We start from the raw sequence: 20885 nt of genomic DNA on the forward strand, positions 1-20885 counted from the left end.
GGTAATAAGGCCCTAATGTGTGTAAAGGTGTAGTTCACTCATTGTGGGGTGGGATCTATTTTCAGGGAATGCAGAGGGATAGGAAGGATGGGAGTAATGTGTAAAGTTGGTATAATAGGCTATTCAGTGAGTGGTTAGTGTGGGGGAGGTATGGACAGTGCAGGGGGGATAAAGGAAGGAGGAGAAGAAGGTAAGAAGAAGAAAGTAAGAGAGAAAGGAAGAAGAAAATCAGTGGAGAAAAAGGAAAATGGAACAAGAAAGGCTAAGTAAATTGAAATTTGAACAGAATGGAAAAAGGAGATAGATAGCAACAAATTTTTTTAAAAAGGAAAAAATTTTTAATTAAAAATATATTATTTTCCAAATTTCTTCCTTGCTATGGAGAAAATTGGGTTTCCTCTCAGTTCATTGATTGGTCTGGTCTCTTTCCTCTGACTTCTAATCCAGGTGCTATTCCTTCTCACAGGGGCTTTCTCTGTGTTCCTGGCCCTACTTCAGGTTGATATTTTGGGCTGTGTGGCAATGGATGGTGCCTCTATCTACCAGACTTCTTTGGGGGAAGGGATCCACTTAGGGTGTTTGAACCCAGGCTCTACTTGGGGGGATGGGTTGTCTGGGTCAGCTTGTTATTCTGTAGATGGGTTCTCCAGAGTGGTCCTGCAAGGAGCTGGTATGTGAGCAATTGCCAGCCCCTTCCACCCACAGGGCAAGCTTTGGTGCTAAAATTGAGCATTTTGATCAACTGCTTTTCTCTGGAAAGGCTGTTAGTTTCCAAGGTGGCCAAATGTAACTATTTTCCCCAGACTGCTGTTAGGCTGCCTGGCCCCCACACAGACTGAGTCAGCTCATCACTCTGCCCAATCCCCACCAGATGGAGGTGAAATTTTTCCCTCTGATTATTAGGCCACCAGTTTTTTCCAGGAGAGGTGCAGTCTGCTCATAAGCTGTGCTGGACTGTGTGGTTTCCTCCAGAGCAGATGATGTGACACACTCACCTGGTAGGGTTGTAGTTTCACTCAGTCGTATATGAGGTCAGCCTGGGTCCCCATAGGTAGGTGCCAGTCAGATTCCATGTCCATGAATTTTGGTGGGTCCAGGACATCCCAGATTCTTGCAGTTCTCTGTGTTGTGTTTTTGCTCTTCAGAGAGAGGAAAAACAAAAAATAAAAAGGAAAAATTGGTCTCCAGTGGGCAGTCCAGCAGCTACTGATCCATGGCACCCAGGCTTCTTAGGCTGTTATTTTCTATAAAAAGTTAACTTAAACACTGGTCTTTGTATATTATGTTCCCCCTGTGTATTGGCAGTATCTTAGTTGGCGGAAAAGCCTGGTTATCCAATCCTTGCTACTACAAATCTGAAGTTTTCTTTCAGACTGGTGAGAGCTCCCCTGAGCTCCAAGGTCTATCGCCTATCTGCCATCTTTGTCCCCTCTCTCATTATAGTTTTGATTTGCATTTCCCTGATGGCTATTGATATGGAGCATTTCTTCATTTATATTGGCCATTTGTGTTTCTCCTTTTCAAGTCATTTGCCCATTTTAATTGGATTACTTGTTTCATTAAGTTTTTTTTTGTCTTTTATGTATTCTGTATGTTAATTCCCTCTTCCATGAATAGTTGACAAATATCTTCTCCCATTTTGTAGGTTGCCTCTTCATTCAGTAGTTTCCTTTGTTGTGCTAAAGGTTTTAAGTTTGATATCATCTCATTTGTCAATTTTTTTGTGTGTCTTGTGCTTTTGGTGTACTCTTGAGAACATCATCATTGTCTATTCCAATACCACAAACTGTTTTCTTCTAGGAGTTTCAGAGTTTCAGGTCTTAAGTTAAGATCTTTGATCCAACTTGAGTTTATTTTTGAACAGGGTAAAAGATAGGTTCAAATTTTCGTTTTTTGCATGTGTATATCTAGTTTTCTCAGCACCATTTGTGAAAGAGTCTGTCCTTTCCCAAAAGATGTTCTTTTAGGCACCTTGGTTGAAAATCAGGTGGCTGTCGATGTATGAGTTTATGTCTGGGCCCTCTATTCTTTTTCATTAGTCTATGTATCTTTTGTTGTGGCCTTCTCAGATTTTTTAACTAGGTAATGCTGGCCTCATGGAAAGAGTTGGGAAGTGTTCCCTCCCTTTCAGTTACAGGGAATAGTTTGAGAAACATTAGTGTTATTTCTTTAAATGTCTGTTAAAATTAAGTAATAAAGTCATTCACTTCTAGGATTTTTCTTTTTTGAGAGACTTGTTATTACTGATTCAATCTCATTACTTTTTATAGGCCAATTCATGTTTTGAAACTTCTCGGTTCAGCTTTGGTAGAGCACATGTGTCTAGAAATCTGTCCATTGTTTTCTGGATTTTTAATTTTTTTGGCATATAATTTTTCAAAATAACTCCTAATGATTCTTTGAATTTCTGTGGTATCAATGGTAATGTTTCCTTTTTCATGTCTAATTTTATTTGGGTTCTCTCTCTCTCTCTCTCTCTGGCTCTCTCTCTCTCTCTCTCTCTCTGTCACTGCAAAGATGAGTAAGTGAGGAAGAGAAGAACAAAGAATGTTAAAATAACTAGAAGAAAATCTATATATAATATGTATGGTAAGGAAATTTTCTAGTAACGTTTATTTGGGGTTCCATTAGCCTCCTGCACGTGAATGTAAGTGTCTTTTCCAAGATTAGGAAAGTTTTCTGCTATTACTTCATTGGATAGGTTTTCTATGCCCTTAACATTTATCTTAATTTTTATTAGTGCATGTTGATTATACAGAATAATGGGTTTCATATTGGCATATTCATACATAAATATAATATACTTTGATAATTCCCACCACCATTATCCCTCTACTTGCTCATCTCTCTCGTCTTCCCCTGATTCCTTTCATTTTCTCTAATGGTCTCCTTTCTACCTTCTTGTGATCTTTCTTTTTGTAGACTTCACTTATGAGGGAAAACATATGACAGTTGTCTTTTTGAGTCTGGATTATTTCGCTTAACATGATGAGCTCCAGTTCCATCCATTCTCCTACAAATGACATGATTTCCTTCTTTATGACTAAACAAACACGATGGTGTATATACACACCACATTTTCTGTATTTATTGGTTGTTTGGCACCTAGGCTTATTTGATAGCTTGACGATTGTGAATTGCATCATAGTAAACATTGGTGTCTGTATAGTAAGGTGACTTTAATTTCTTTGGGTATATACTGAGGATTGGTATAGCTGGATCATATGGTAGCCATACTTTTAGCTTTTTGAGGACCCCACCGATTGTGTATAAGGAATCATTTCCCCCCTCATTTTCACCATTATTTATTGTTTTTCTTTTCATATCGCTTGTGACAGTCATTCTGGATAGGGTGATATGGAATCTCAATGGAGTTTTGATTTGCATTTCCCTGATAGCTAAAGTTGTTGAACAGTTTTTCATGTCTTTATTAGCCATTTGTACTTCTTTTGAGAAGTGTCTGTTCAGTTATTTGCCCATTTATTGATTCAATTATTTGGGGATGTGGGGTTTCTTTAGTTTTGGTTTAAGATTTTTAATCTTTGCACACCTGAAGATGGACAACAGTCAGAGATTTTTCTCACTCTAATTCTTTCAGTTTTGGTGCCTGCCAGATATTGAGTCAGAGTAGATCATGGATGGAACTGGGCAAAATTCCTTAGCTGAGATGATTTCAGGAGTGTTTGAGAGCAGTACACCCCATAGGAGGGGTGGTGGCTAGATATGTGGTAGTATTGCTTGACACTGCTCAGCATGCTTCTGTGGGCAGGGGTTCAGTGAAACCATAGAGTTGTTTCTTCATGTTGTTAGTAACAGGTGTCCATATGATGCACTAGAGGGGTGGGAATTGTGTAAGCAAATATCTTCAGTCTTGGCATCCATGTGTTTCAGAAGACAGGCTCTCCATCACTTTGGATATGAAGTGTTCCCCCATAAAACTCATGTGTTTAAGGTTTGGTCCCCAATGCAATGTTCACAGGTGGGACTTTTGTAAAGTTATTTGATCATAAGGGCTCTGACCAAATCAATGGATTAATCCTTTGATGGATTCATAAATTGGTGACATTATTGGAGATGGTAGAAGTAGGAAAGTAAGGAAGGCTCAGTTAGATGAAGTAAGTCACTGGGGGCATTCCTTTGAAAGGCATGCCTAGTGTTTTCCTGTGAATACTGACCTCAATATGCAGCTATACACTTGTTGCTTTGGTTCTTCTTTGTGGAATAGCAGGTGAATGCTGGGTGCTCTATTCATCCATCTTGGTACATCAAGTTCTGAATTTTTGTGTGCAGTCTGTAGTGTTTGTTGTGTATGTCATCTGAAAACAGAGACAATTTTCTTCTTTTCAATTTAGATTGATGGCTTTTATTTCTTCTTCTTGCCCAATTTTTCTGACTAGAACTTCCAGTGTTATGTTGAATAAAGGTGTTAAGTGTGTAGTGATGTCAGGAAGATGGTGAAGTAAGAGTTATAAGCCTCTTTTCTCCTACAAAACAACAAACAGACAGTTAATCATGAGAAAGTAATGTCATTGGGAGTACTCAAGGTCTATTTAAGAACCAGCAGCAACACAGTGGGACATGAGAAAGATAAATACCTCTGAAGAAGTGATTGCTGAGAGACCAGCATATCTCTAATGTCTAGAAACAAAGAAGAAGGGAAGGTGCTAACATTATCAGGCACATGGTGGGTGCTATTGTGGTCCCCAGTGGCCTTTCTGCAAAAGGCATTAGCATCTTTTGCCTCTGAGATAACCAAGAGCCATTCCTGTGTAGAACTCTAAGAGGGAGATATTCCGGCACTCCAGTCCTAACCAAGGAATTGCTGTTGTGTCCTTCTGAAGCTGGAACCACCATCTATCCCAAACCCATATGCACTCCTGGCCCTGAAACCATGGCCACTACAACTTTGACTGATTTCCATATCCTGGCTATGTAACCACACTGCATGCACCAATACCCCAAACACTGGAGCTTCTGCAGTTTTGATCTAGTATTTTTTCAAGCCCTGGAGTTTCAGTCACTCTGTGCATCACTGCATTGCTTTATGAGCAATGTGCATTTGACATTTGAGCCACAGGTATGGTGAGCCATTCCAATCTCTAAACCTCAGAGACACAATAGCTATTTTTATAGCTAATGTCCAGACCATGACTATGCAGCTGCACTGTATGTGCCTATACCTTAGATGCAGATCCACCACACTCATGGGTTAGTCTGCACCCTGGACCCTGGAGCTGCTGTGACTCTGTACATATGCTCCAGATGCCAGCTCTCCATCTGTTCCACAAGCACCTGCACTTCATACACTATTACCAGTATGGAAGTGGGGATATCTCTAGCACAAGCACAAGTGCTAGTATCAATCAGACCTCATAGTCTTCATCCTTCTATGTGAACCCATGTTTCAGATATTGGATCAATGGTTTAGTTCAAGGGTGTCATCCATCAGACACTGGTGCCACCACCAGCTTGAAGTATCTCACATGTCAAACCTGATGTGAAGAAGAATCTCCTTGGTCACCTCCTTGGTCACAACTTCCTCAGTGGAAGAAAAAGAAATCAAGTGTCCCTGCACCAATGACCACAACAGTCCTTGCTGCTTTAAGAATACATGCAACTTTAGCCACTGAAGATTGATCCTTACAATCTTCACCAGCACTGACCTTAACTGACAGAATTGTATGGAGATTATGCTGCAATAACCTTCAGCAAAGCCAGAACTTCTATACCCTACCCAGTCAGAACCTCCACACTCACCCATAGAACTAGGTCTTTTTTCCACCAAAACCACTCTTTAAAGTCTGGAAGAGATGACTGCTCCATCAAGGCACATAAATCAACATAAAGCAATAATAATAATAATAAAAACCAAGATACAACATTTTCAAAAGAACACATTAATTTTTTAGTAACTACTCCCCTCAAAATTGAGGCCTTTTAACTGACTAACAAAGAATTTAAAATAATCATTTTAGCTGGGTACCAATGGCTCACATCTGTAACCCTAGCTACCTGGAAAGCAGAGATCAGGAGGATCGCCATTCGAAGCCAACCTGGGCAAATAGATCGTGAGACCTTGTCTCGAAAAAACCCATTACAAGAAAGGGCTGTTGGAGTATCTCAAGTAGAGCACCTGTCTGGCAATCATGAGGCCCTGAGGTCAAACCCCCGTACCACCAAACAAAAAGAATAAAATAATTGTTTTAACGAAGCTCAGTGGATTTCAAGAGAACACAGATAATACAAAGATTTCAGGGAAATAATGCATGAACAAAATGAGAAAATTCACAGAGAAATTGAAATCATAATACAGAACCAAGCAGAAATTCTGAAGCTGAATAATACAATGAAAGAAATGAAAAAATGCAATAGAATATATCACCAACAGAACTGATAGAGAAGAATTTGTGAATTCAAAGGCAAATCATTTAGAAATGTATTTCTCTCTATCTCTAATACATTCAGAGTATAGTTAGAGGAGGAATAAAAGAATGAAAATGAATAAAGAAAAATCTATAGGACTTGTTAGACCATGAAGACAACCAAAATTTTCATAATAAATTTAAAAAGGAGAAGAACAAAAAGGATAAAAAGCTTATTTAAAGACATAATGGCTAAAAGCTTCCTGAATCTAGGAGAAGTCTTAATATCCAGGTACAGGAAGCTCAAAGGTCTAAAATAAAGTTGAATCTAGAAAAGTCTACTCAAGAACATATTATAATCACATTTTTAGATATCAAGACAAAGATTCTTGAAAATGAGAAAAAAAGATCCTTGAAGGAACCCATGTATGGCTATCAGCGTATTAATCAACAAAAATTATAAAGATCAGGGGTAGAATGATATTTTCAAAGTGCTGAAAGGAAAAACTGCTAACCAGCAATGTTGTATACTTCAGAAATGAAGGCAAGATAGAGACTTTCCAAAACAAACCAAAGCTAAAGGAATTCATGGCCACTAGACCTGTCTTACAAGAAATGCTAAAGAGAATTCTTCAAGCTGAAACAAAAAGACACTAATTGGTAATATGAAAACATATGAAAGTATAAAATTCACTGGTAAAGGTACAGTCAATTTCATAACATTCTAGTACTCTAAAGGTTATATGAAAATCATTTAATAGTATAAAGGTTCAGAAAATATTAAAAGTATAACATTTTGTAAATGAGTATACAATATAAAAGATGCAAATTATGACTTCAAAAATATAAGATATGTTGGTCACAGTGGTGCGCAGTGGGACATGCCTATAATCCCAGCACTTGGAGGCTGAGGTAGAAGGATCATGAGTTTGAGGCCAGCCTGGACACATAGTGAGACCCTATCTAAAAAAGAGTAACATAAGATGTAGGAGACAGGTAGGTAAAAGGAGTTTTTGAGTGTGATCAGTTAGTTGCTGTTAGCTTAAAACAGCCTATTATAACTATATTTTATGTAAGCCTCATGGTTACCACAAATCAAAAATTTACAACACATGCAGACAAAGAGAAAGGAATCAAAACATACTATTACAGAAAATTGCCTCATTACAAGGAAGACAGCAAGTGAGGAAGAATGGAAAAAAAGAACTCTAAATCAATCAGAAAACAGTTCAAGGGCAGCAATAAATCCCTACCCATCAATAATTACCTTAGTTGCAAATAGATTAAATTCTCCAATCAAAAAGCATAGACTGCCTGAATGGATTTTTAAAAATCCCCAATATTCAACTATATCCAATCTTCAAGGGACTCACATCAGATTTAAGGATATACATAGACTGAAAGTAAATGAATGGAAAAAAGTATCCCATATATTTTAACATCTGAATTTTGGTGGCCCACAAATATTGAATCTTTAAAATGATGACTTTCATGTCATGTGATTTCTATCTCAATTTTAGAATAAAAGGGAATAAATTATGGATACATGATACAATATGGATGAACCTAGAAAACATTATATTAGAGAAGTTAGAGAAGCCAGACATAAAAACCAAGCAGTTTATGATTTTACGCATACAAAATGTTCAGAATAGGTAAATCTATAGACACAGAAAATAGATTGATGGAGCTGGGGAGTGAGGCAAGAATAGGAAGTGACTGCAAATGGCTATGGGCTTTCTTTTTGTAATAATGACTTTTTGTTGTTTTTGGAGACAGGATCTTGCCATGCAACCCAGGTTGACCTGGAACTCATGATCCTCCTGCCTCTATCTCCTTAGTGCTGGGATTATAATTGTGTGCCGCCACATCCAGTTTATGATGAAATGTTTTAATATTGATTTGGTCATTGTTGCGCACTTCTGTGAACATATTAGAAACCACTGAATTATACTCTTTGTATAGCTGAATTTTATGGCATGTGAACTGTATTTCAATAAAGTATTTAAAATGAGGTAAGGCAATGGCAAATTGAGTTAGACCATGTGGACAATTTAAAGGGCTTTGACACTTATTGAGATCGAGATGGTAAAGTTATAAAAGTGACTTATATTTTTTCATTTTTATTAGGATATATTCATGTATGGGGGGATTCATTGTGACAATTCGTGTGCTTAGAAAAGATTGTAGAGGTGCCAGGGCAGAAGCAGGGAATGAGAAATTCTTAAATAACCCAGGTGAGAGATTATGCTGACCATGCTGTGAAAAATGGAGATGTGGGAAGGAACAAGATACTAGATATATTTCTGAAGATATATTTTGAAGATAGACTAGATGGGCAATTATATGTGGGATTTGTGCAAAAGAATTTTGACCCAAACAATTGGAGGAATAGTATTGCCATTAGCTGAGATGGAGAAGACTAAGAGTAGAATAAGTCTGGACAGAGATTAGGGTTGATTTTAGCATGTTAAATTTGTGATGCTTATTTGTCTTCCTACTCTCTACCTAGAGAATAGACATATAGGGTACGAAGTTTAGAAGAAAGGTCTTACCTGGAAGTATCAATTTGGGTATCACCAGTATTTATGTTTATATGTACGTACAAATGGTCCCTGATTTTTGATGGTGTGATTTAGGAATTTTCGACTTTCCAATAGTGTGAAAGCATACCCATACAACCACTCTGTGTTTCAATTTCAGCATAATACTCAATAAGCTACATGAGCTATTCAACACGTTATTTTAAAATAGGCTTTGTGAAGTGGTAGAGTGCTTGCCTAACAAGTGCAAGGCCCTTAGTTCAACCCCCACTACCTCCAAAAAATCATTTTCAGAGTCAAAAGACTATTAAGAAAACATGATAGGAGTTCCTGGTTCTGAAAGGAAAAGAACACCTGTGAAAGGCCAATTTTCTGTAGAAGATGAAGTGTTGAGAATTATTGCTATAGGCCAGATGCAAATCTAGTAGCAAAAGGGGCTGCCTGGGAAGAAGCAAGAGCTCAGTGCATGAGGGAACTGGAATAACAAAAGAGCTGGACGAAAAATTTGATCAAAAGTAGGCTGAAAATTACATAAGGTCTTCATCTGGAAATTCTGCTCTGGCAACAACCCAAGTGTAAACTTATCCAGACAAGGGGTGGGAGGACACACCAGCAGCTTCATAGATCCAGACATCTCATTAAATGAACTGTGGAAGCAAAACAAAAGAAAGACATCATCTGCAGTTCACAGTTAGACAACAAAAAGAACAATTTGCTCTACTAGGATGTTATTGAAGAACAGGAGTCACAGATGGTGGAATTTTGTAGTGAAAATAAGGGAAAATCAAAGGCGTTAGAAAGGCAGAACCATATGTGTAGCATACTGCAGCATAAGATAGATGAATGTAAAGACCTTCAGTAAAGAAGAGTAGCTTAGTGAGAAACATGGCTTAGTCATAATCCCCAGTGACACTCCTAAATCATTAACCACTGGTTGGAACCATTACTGTTGTGTCTCAGGAAACTGCTTGCCTTGGAGTCAGCAGAAGGGCCACTAGATGATGTAAAGCTATGCAAACATGCTGGTGAAAAGGAAGAGCTACTATCACAGCTTAGAAAAGTGAAGCTGCAGTTAGAAAAAGAACAGCAGAACTCCAGTCCTAGGGGGACTGTAGAAAGACTCAGACTTGCAGTTCATCAAAATGCAAAGAGATGTTGTTAGACAGATTGGAGAAGAGCAACTTAAGCTTTTTGAAAAAAAGAGAAGAACAGGGTATAACCACTTTGGTCAACTTCAGGGACAGGTGTAGCATTACAAAGCTGCTGTTGGGAAAGCTAAGAAAGTTAAAGAACTGAAAACAAAAGAACAGGAAGCTACAAGGAGAGTTATGAATGGCACTAGACAAGATTGAGGAGATGGAGATGACCATCAACCACCTGGTCAAGTGGCTGGAAAAGATGAAGGCTAATTGAACGGTGATTCTGGCCCAGCAATACCCTGACCTCCCTCTGACCTAGGTGCTGCTCCTTGGGGCCCTGCCCAGAGGGACTGATGCTTTTTGTCCATTGATATAAACCCTTTCAGTGGTATTTGAGTTTTGTCATTAATATAGCCGTATTTGTATTTTATTTATTATTTTTTGGTGGGACTGGTGTTTGAACTCCAGGCTTCATGCTTTCAAAACAGGTGCTCTACCACTTTAACCACACCTCTAACTGTATTTTATAATTTATGAGAGAATGAAATAGTTTCAAATCTTCATGAATAAGCACTTTGTTTCTTATTTATAATTTGATGCAAGACTAAAAACTGGTTCATGCTGCTTTTATTTTTTAATATCTATAATTTTAGAATTGAGTTTACTCAACTTTTCCTCCCAACTGCCTCAATGACTGGACACCCCAAGGCCTCATCACAGGTTCTAGAGGACAGCAATTTTATGAGTATGCACAGAGACATTTGCTGGAGGCCTTAGAAAACACAGGTGTTCTCTCTACAGTGCCATTTAGATTCTAGCACTCAAAAGGAATTTACTTTTTATATCAGACAGCATTTATATTTTCTGAGCAAACAAGTTCACAGGTGGAGAATCCATGTTATACTCAAATTTATATGTTTGGAGGAAAAATCCTTTTTGTAAAATATTTACATTTATTTAAGAAAATGTTAGAAAAAGATATGGAGAGTGTGTTTAAAATTTGCTTTATTGCATAGATCAGGGAATTCCAAGGTATAAAACTGTTAAAATAAGAGTAAGGTTCTTATTCTTCGATATTAACTCTGCTGCATCTTGTTAAGAAGGCAGCTATGCTCACCACTATACCACCAATGCATACTTGTCAGATATTTGATCTGCTGCTTATTTGTTGGATGAACCCTCAGACAAGCCCAAAGAGGGAGAGAGAGGCAGGGCAAGCAGATAGGAAATGCACCTGAAGTTTCTAGTAAACATATTTTTCCACATCCCTCCCCCAACTAGAAAGAAAACAGGACTTGAAAAGATATTGCACTCCCATGCTCCCTCCAGCACTATTCACAATAGCCAAGACATGGGAACAACCTAAATGTCTGTTAACAGTTGAATGGCTAAAGAAAACTAGCTATAGACATACAATGGAATATTATTCAGCTTTAAAATAGAAGAAAATACTGCTATTTGTGCTGACTTGGATGAAAACTTATGCCAAGTGAAATAAAATAAAATAAATAAAAATAATAAAGTAAATTTGTTTACATAAGTTAAGAATTTACTTGTTCATCTACAACTTTATCTTGTTAAAATGCTAATTCTCTCTAAATTGATATCCATTTAATGTAAAACCTATCAAAATTCTAGGGTTCTTTTAAATTTCAAAAAATGACAAGTTAGTTATAAATTATATATGGAAATGCAAAAGACTCAGAATAGTCAAAATATTTTGAAAAAAGAAGAATGATTGAGGACTTTCACTTCTCAATAAAAAATTAATATTAAGCTATGGTAATCAAGACAGTATGGTACTGTCATAAGGACGGACATACAGATTAACAAAACCCCAAAATAGATCCTATATTTATGGTTATGGAGAGTTTGAGGACTGCAGGACTGATTAAAAGAGAAAAATGGGACAACACAATGGCAATAGTCCACAACAAGTTTTATTGGATAGGGCTTCGACAGGGTTTTATGAGAGAGTAAATTCCTCACCATAGAAGTCCTTCCACAAACAACATCACAGGGCTAGATCTGGAAGGCGAATGGGCAAGGGAAGTGTAGGGAGAGAGGTGAACCAGAGTGGTAGCTTATATGTATAGATAATGTCCTTCAGCAGCAAGATGAAAAAGATTCTGGGTGAGCAGTGCTTTGGGATCTCTTAAGACTGTAAGTTTGTCTTGTCTATGGCTAGCAGATGCTGCAAAGAGTTTTGTGTGGCAACAAGCAGGCTCTAGAAATGCCAACAATATACTTATTTTGACTATAATTAAAACATTTGGATGTGTAAGAATTTGAGTTTGATGCCAACACACTTTGACTTAACAGTTCTAGTTGGTAGCAAGGAAGTAAACAACTTGGGGACTGATATACAGATATATTGCAGTCAACTAGTTTTATGATATAGGTGCCAAGGCAATTCATCAAAGAAAGGAGAGCCATTAACAAATGGGCTGGGACAAATGGACATCTGCATGGCAGAAAGTTAATAAGGCTATTAACTCACACCATACACAAAAATTAACTCAAAACCTAAACTTAAGAGCTAAAACTGCAAAAATGCTTAGGAAAAGCAGGAGGAAGTCTTCAGTGCCTTAGGTTATATGGAGATTTCTTGTTTATGGCACCAAACATGGTCCATTAAACAATGATAGTTTTAAAAAAGGAATGCAAGATACTGGTGGAAAATATTGCAAATATAAAGGACTTTTATATTCAGCATATGCTACTCAGGAGAAAGAGATCAGGAGGATCGTGGTTCAGAGCTAGCCCAGGCAAATAGTTTGTGAGACTCTATCTCAAAACTACCCAACACAGAAAAGGGCCAGCTCAATGGTTCAAGTGGTAGAGTGCCTTCCCAGTACTGCCTCGGCCCTAAAAAAAAGATAAATCAATTTAAATCTGAACAAGCGATTTACTTTCCATATCTATATGTCTCAAAATATGTAAGTGGCTAATGAGCACAATAAAAGATAGTCATTGGGGTTGCAAATTACACCTCATGGGATAAAATTTGAAAGACTTGCACACAAATGTTCATTGCAGCATAATTCATGGTAGCCAAAGCTAGAAACATTTTATGTATATATCAACTGGTGAAAAATTAAACATACTATGGTGTATCCATATGCTTAAATACTATTCAGCATGAAAGAGGAACCAAATATGATAATGTTGTGGCATAGATGAATCTCAGAAACCTTGCTTTCAGTGAGAGAAATCAGATGCAACAAGACTGCATATCATGTCACATGATTCCATTTGTATGAAAAACACAGAAAAGGCAGAACTATAAAGACAGAAAGTAGATTAGTGGTGCCAATAGCAGGACAGGAGGTATAAGAGGAATTAACAGTAATTGTTCATGAAGGAAGATCCTGGGATGGTGAACACGTTCTAAACCTAATCCATGGTGGTGATTGTACAACTTGGTAAATTTCTTTCCTTTTTTTAATTTTTTGATGGTATGGGAGTTTGAACTCAGTGCTTCACACTTGCTAGGGAGATGATCTGCCACTTGAGGCACTCCACCAACCCCTTACAACTTGGTAATTTTAATTTTAAAAATCATTGATTTGTGTACTTTATAAGGGTATATAACATGTTGCATAAAATATGTCCCAATGGACTTATTTTTAACATAAATAAAGGTGACAAAGAACATTTGTAGTATACCTAAACTAGAAATTGCTGAGTCTTAGAGGAGGCAAGTGTTTACATTTAATAGATACTGCCAAATAGTTTTTCAAAATTTTTATGCCAATTTATACTCCCAGTAGCAATATCTGAGAGTCCCAGCTGGGCGTGGTGGTGCATGCCTGTAATACCAGATACTAGGAATGCAGAGATCTGGAGGATCGCAGTTCATGGTCAGCTCAGGCAAAAACTTAATGAGACTCCCTCCCCAAATCACAAGTCAGGCATGGTGCTTCATGCCTGTAATCCAAGCTATACAGGAGGCATAGGTAGGAGGATTGTGGTCAGAGGCCAGCCCTGGACAAAAATGTGAGACCCTATTTTAAAAAATAACTAAAGCAAAAAGGACTGTGGGTGTGGCTCAATTGGTAGAAGGCTTGCTAAGCAAGCTCAAAACCCTGAGTTCAAAACCCCGGTACCCAGTTTCTGCCGGGAAAGGAGGGAGTAGAGGGGAAGGAGGAGGGGGTGGGGGGGAGAGGGAGGGGGTGAGGGGAAAAGGGTAGAAATGGCCCAAACATTGTATGCACATATGAATAAAGGAAAAAAAATGTACCATAAGCACACACACACCATACACTCATATAAATATATATTATATATATATAATATATATATATATAAATATATATTATATATATATATTATATATATATATATGAGTCCTAATTTCTCTACATCTTTGCCAAATTTGGAATTATTAAACTTTTTATTTAATTTTTATTTTTATCTTTATTACACTAGGATGGAATCCAGGGCCTTGTACATGCTAGGCAAGGGTTCTACCACTTGGTCCAATGCTCCCAGTCCCTTTGTTTCTATTTTATTTTTGAGTTAGGGTCTCACTAACTTTTGCCCAGGCTGGCCTTGAACTCGTGATCCTCCTGCCTCTGCCTCTTGAGCTGCTATGATTATAGGCACTACAGGTTTTTGCTACCATGTGTGGCTTGGAATTACTAAACTTATTAATTTTAGCCATTGACATTTCTCTTTACATAGAAATAACTTATTTGTAAATATGTGTGTTTATGTGTATAGTTCTCATTTTATAGTATTGTGTATTCTTTGTTGTTTCTCTCAACACTTTTATAATGGTAAAATATACATGGAAAGTACCATTTCAGCTATTTTTAAACTACCAGTTCAAGGGCATTACAGTATACCCATATTGCTTTGACCAACATCGCGATCTATTTCCAGAGTATTTTCATTTTCCTGAACTGAAACCTCTGCTCCTAACCTCTAGCAACCACAATTCTACTTTCTGTCTCTATGAATTTGACTGCTCTAGGAATCTTGAATAAGTGTAATCACATAATATTTTTTCTTTTGTGTCTGACTTATTTCACTTAGTATAATAGTTTCAAGGTTCATTCATTGTTGTAGCATGTGTCTGAATTTAATTCCTTTTTACGGTTGCATAGTACTCTATTTCCACCATGACCACTAGTACACACATTACACACACACACACACACACACACACACATTTTGTTCACCTATCAGTGAACATTTGGGCTGGTTCCAACTTTTTACTTCTGTGAATGATGGGCATGGGTGCACAAATATCTGAGACCTGACTTTGACTTTTTGAATTTACACCCAGAAGTGGAATTGATAGATATTGGTAACATTTTGAGGAACTGCCATACTGCTTTCCACTGTCCATATCCTCATTTGTTATTTTCTGCATTTTTTTAGCCATTCAAATGGGTGTGAAATAGTATGTAGTTGTGGGTTTTTATTTGTACTTCCATAATTAGTGATAGTGATCATTTTTTCATGACCTATTGGCCACTTGTTTCTCTTCTTTAGCAAAATCTCTGGTTAAGCCTTGCCCCTGTTTGAATTGATGGATTTTGGGGGAAGTGAAGGGGAAAGTGTGGTTACCAGGGCTTTGTGCTTGCTAGGCAGTTGCTCTGCCACTTAAGCCAAGGTTCCAGGCCTGAACTGCTGTTTTGATTGTTGTTGTTCTTGTTTGAGTTACTGATTTGTAGGATCCTTTATATATTCCAGATATTAATCTCCTATCACATGCATGATTTGCAAGTGATTTTCCTATACTGTTGGTGGCCTTTTAATTTTTTTTTGATAGTAATAGTGTTCTTTGATGCACAAAGTTTTTAACTTTGAAGAAGTCATATTCGAAAACTAGAGATAACTATATTTTTCTTTGTTGCCTATGCTTTTGGTGTCCTCATGTCTTTCTTGTTTTATGTGATGAGACATCCTTCTTCCTGTGGTCCCTGTGACTGCATGAATGACTGAGGAATCTTCAGCCTTAAAAGTAAATGAAGATAACTTCTCTTTGTCCTTTTTAATACTTTAGTTTAAACTCCACAATATTTTTAAATAACAATGGGGTTTACTTTAAAATCATATTCTTGAAGAATATTTAAGGACATTGGGATATGCTAATAAGAAAAAGCTTAGGAATGAGTTTATCCCAGTTTTATTTTTAAAACCCTTTGGCCAAAAGAGAAACATATGTTTAAACAATTAGAAATAAAAAGATCACAAGGTCCACATTGGTGCTCTAAGGGTTTTGAGATTACTAGTTATTTCTCTTATATCCTAAAATGTCCCTATTTTCCAATTTTCTACAATGAACATGTACAGTACTTACTACCAGAAAACTACAAGGAATGTTGAAACTACAAAAGCAGAGAAGGAAAACTGAGTGTATGGGATACATAACTATGGACCTTCCAGACTGAGAAATGAGCCTGAAAATTGAATTTTGTAAAGGCTGTAGTGGTATGCAGTACATAGAAATAAAATAAGTTGAAAAATGTGCATACAAACTGACAGAATCTGGAAATAAATACAACACTCTGTAAACTATATCTCTGTGGTACTAACACAATTCAAACTGTTCTTTAAATCTGAAAAACAATAACAGACACTTAAAAAATTTTAAATATGTTCAATTAATCAGTGTATGAAATATAAACAAAGTAAACAGACCAACCTATATCTATGCAGAGGAAACGGGCACACACAGTATTTCATCCTATGAATAATTTATCGTATATTTAACCATCTCTTAATGCTGAGATTTAGATTATTTCCAATAAGCTTGAAAATGTCAAGGAAATGCTATGATTATTAAAAAGAAATATGACTTTACATTCTGGGTTTTCTTTTTAAAATTCCTACTGTCTTTTCAAGCAACTATCAATAAAGAGGAAGTGGAAAGTCAGTTTAGGACGGGGGTTATTGATAAGCCAAGTGACTGGTTTATTCTCCTGTGAGTTCACTAGTTATGTAGGTAGATACACTATAATTATTAGCACTTCACCTTCACCTGTGCCTCACCAGCTCCTTCCCCCATGGGAAATGTTAGGAGAATTTTCCAATTAAAAATCTTACACCTTGTTGAAAATACAGAAAAACAGAATGTAGTATATTTAAATCACTGGCAGTAACTTCACCCCAAGCCCACCAATGCTAATTTTTTTTTTTTGGAAAGAGAAGAAAACAGACCTTTATTTTCACTGACCTATAACTGAAACGTAAAATTTTCTTCAATTTGCTTGTAGGCAACAAACCATAATATTACTAGCCACGATTCTTCACCTGTAGAAATCAGAGTTATTTACCTTCTAGGATCTCTTCGTAAGTTAGTCTACCACCCACCTCTCTTCTCTCCAGAACCCTAGGATAAAACCAAAGGGATAGATTTAGGATGGGTGGGTGCCTTGTCTTCGCCCATTCTCTGACAATTTAATTACTATTTTCCTTTAGCAGTTTTGAAATTATAAAACTATAAGGTCAGCTGAAATTTGAAGGAATATTAAACACTAGGTTTTGTAGAAACCTCCGCAGGGAGGTGGGGTGGTTGGATGGCTGGGAGGAGGATGAATCAGCCATATTAGAGAAGGTGAGCAGACTCGGAAACTTGATAGATCTCATAATTTACTGGCTCAGCGTTTGTCAATCACTGCAGCCCGGCAAATGAGATTAGAGCAGAGTTATGGGAGGGAAGAGGGTGATGCAGTAAGCTCCATGCACCTAAAAAATTTAGCTCAGAGTCTGCTGCGTAATCATATGCCGCACCGTTTTTGTTTGTCTGTCGTTCCCCCCACCCCGCCCCCCGCTCTGGCTGCTGCAGCTGCTTGTGAGGAGGTCTGCCCCTGCGACTCGACTCTGCAGTGCTTGGCCGCCTCCTTCAGGACCCATCACCGCAGCCATCGCTGTCCTCTGCTCCCCGGCCCAGGCCGCCGCCTCAGCAGCCTCAGCACCGCTGTTCACCCCCCTTGCAGCCCACCATCGCTGCCACCACTGCTCCTTCTGTTTGTGCCCGGCCACCGTTGCATTTGCATCTGACATTTCGGTGAGTGTTCTCCTGCGGGAGACAGGTCTGCTGATCTCGGTGCTAGCCAGTTTAGGCGTTCACAATCTTTTCAATAATGGCCGAGTTAGCCGAGCACAAGAAACGGTCAGAATCCAATCCAGAAGAGATTGACAGCCAGAAAATGACGGAGGGAACCGGGGACCCTCACGAGCTCAGAGATGGTGCCGCCTCTGGACCCGGAGATGATGGGGAGCGCGGTGAAGAAGCCGCCGCCGCCGGGCTCCGGGAAGAAGCAGGAAAAGGTGAAGATGGTGCTGCAGGGTCCAGGAAAGAAGGGGGAAAGGGTAAAGGTGCTGATAAGGACTTAGAACCAGATCGTCCGAAAGGGCTTATGGGTTATCTCTTAGATACAGACTTTGTTGAAAGTCTCCCTGTAAAAGTTAAGTACCGTGTGTTAGCCCTTAAAAAGCTTCAAACTAGAGCAGCCAATTTAGAATCCAAATTCCTGAGGGAATTTCATGACATCGAAAGAAAGTTTGCTGAAATGTATCAACCCTTACTGGAAAAAAGACGTGAAATCATCAATGCAATCTATGAACCTACAGAAGAGGAATGTGAATATAAATCAGACGCTGAGGACTATAAGGATGAGGAAATGGATGGGGAGGAAGAGATGAATGGTAGGGAGGAGGGTATGGTACATGAGTATGTAGATGAAGATGATGCTTATGAGGACTATTATTATGATTATGCCATTGAGGAGGAGGAGGAGGAGGAAGGTGAAGGCGCTGCAGGCACGGGAAGAGAAGAGAATAAAGAGGACCCTAAGGGAATTCCGGACTTTTGGCTGACTGTTTTAAAAAACGTTGCCACACTCACTCCTTTGATTAAGAAATGTGATGAGCCTATTTTAAAGCTCCTGACAGACATTAAAGTCAAGCTTTCCGAACCTGGCGAGCCTCTCAGTTTCACATTGGAATTTCACTTCAAACCCAATGAATATTTCAAAAATGAGCTGTTGACAAAAACCTACGTGCTGAAGTCAAAGCTAGGATATTATGATCCCCATCCCTATAGGGGATCTGCAATTGAGTATTCCACAGGCTGTGAAATAGATTGGAATGAAGGAAAGAATGTCACTTTGAAAACCATGAAGAAGAAGCAGAAGCATCGGACCTGGGGAACAATCCGAACTGTGACAGAAGATTTTCCCAAGGATTCATTCTTCAATTTCTTCTCTCCTCATGGAATCAACTTAAATGGAGGGGATGAAAATGATGATTTTTTGCTTGGTCACAATTTACGTACTTACATAATTCCAAGATCAGTATTATTCTTTTCAGGTGATGCACTTGAATCTCAGCAGGAGGGGGTAGTTAGAGAAGTTAATGATACAACTTATGACAAAATTATTTATGATAATTGGATGGCTGCAATAGAGGAGGTTAAAGCCTGTTGCAAAAACCCAGAGGCATTGGTAGAAGATATTGATCGCTAAAGCAGAGTGGCCCTGAAATTAACTGCCCTACATCAATTACTCCAGATGTAAGACATTAATGACGGTCTTGTGTTCTGTATTTTTCTTATCGCATCAATTAAAACATATGTCTCAGAAATACATATATATATAATATATAAAAGTTTGAATTCTAATTTTAACCTTGCATTTTAGTAGCAGAATGTTTTAAGACATGTAGAATGTGGTAAATGATTTAAGACATTAATGTAGCATGCTGCAGTTTAACACTCCTAAAATCCGTTTGTCATGTAGCTATTAATCTGTGGCTGTGAACATTATCAGAAATGCTAAATGAGATCAATATTTCTTTGGAAAGAAAATCTTGGAAACCAACCCAAGACTTTTTGCTGGTTTTTTGTATTTTTGTTTTCTTAGTCCTTTAGCTAGTGAGTTTAATTTTGTTGTGCCTGCTTCACATGCAGTAGAAATACAGTAGAATTTAAAACTTGAATGCTGAAGAAGAGATAGGCACATGTTTGAGAACTTCAGGTAAAACTACATTTATTGTTAGTAACAGCTTGTGCACAGGCTCTTGCATTTTATGTGACTGTGATAAATAATAAAACTTAGTTGTATTGAGATTAGTGTTCATCAGTGAAGTGTTAGTCACAGTATTTTCAAAAGTTTGCAAATAATGTTCTGTATAATCGTGTAAGCTATGGTTAGTGTGTACAATTCTCTTTTTCTATAGTATATTGAGTCATTCATTGAAAGTGAGCAGTTTACCAGTTTGAAAAGATATTTCATATTCCTTCACTGTAAAATAAAATGAATAAAAATTTCAGGGCATTTCATGTTTTAAAATTGGTCTTATTATGAAAGTAATATGTTCATGGGAGGGCTTCTGCAAAATATTAAAATATATACATTAATTAAAACCAAAACCCATATGAGAACTTCACCAAAGATAAGCACTATTGATGCTTTGACTTAGTTTTTAGTTACTTTTGTATGTGTTTATACATGTATGCAAATTTACCAGCACTACACTAAGATGTATAAGAAAGAATATGTTTAATTATTTATAACTGATCTAATATTAATCTCAAGTTGACTTTCATGCCACAAGGTTACAGGGAAATTTTCAAAAACCTCAATTTTAATCAATCCAGTAAATTCACTGCTATTTAATAATGTAAGTACTTTATAAATAACAAGTTCCTGTGTGACAGTCTATATTTCATCTTACCTACCTTTCCACAATGTCATCTGCATGATAAGGGCATACATAACTTTATGACATTGGAAGGAGGCACTGACTGGGAACAATGGGATGTGGTTGGTCAGACTTTGTCCCAGAGGTGAAATTTGCTTTCCTCAACTGTGAAAACTCAGAAG

General features: G+C 37.7%; 1 protein-coding gene and 1 pseudogene across 1 annotated transcript; both read left to right on the forward strand.

Annotated features, from left to right (window-relative positions):
- Positions 1-9222: 9222 nt before the first annotated feature.
- LOC141419459 (leucine-rich repeat flightless-interacting protein 2 pseudogene) lies at positions 9223-10363 on the forward strand (annotated as a pseudogene).
- Positions 10364-18061: 7698 nt separating this feature from the next.
- On the forward strand, positions 18062-20336 carry LOC141419573 (nucleosome assembly protein 1-like 2). The gene has a single exon (XM_074062577.1). The coding sequence runs from the start codon at positions 18144-18146 to the stop codon at positions 19524-19526; it is 1383 nt and encodes a 460-aa protein (XP_073918678.1). The 5' UTR covers positions 18062-18143; the 3' UTR covers positions 19527-20336.
- The last annotated feature ends 549 nt before the right edge of the window (positions 20337-20885 follow it).

This window comes from Castor canadensis, chromosome X (genome assembly GCF_047511655.1).
Source record: "Castor canadensis chromosome X, mCasCan1.hap1v2, whole genome shotgun sequence".
NCBI classification, from domain to species: domain Eukaryota; kingdom Metazoa; phylum Chordata; class Mammalia; order Rodentia; family Castoridae; genus Castor; species Castor canadensis.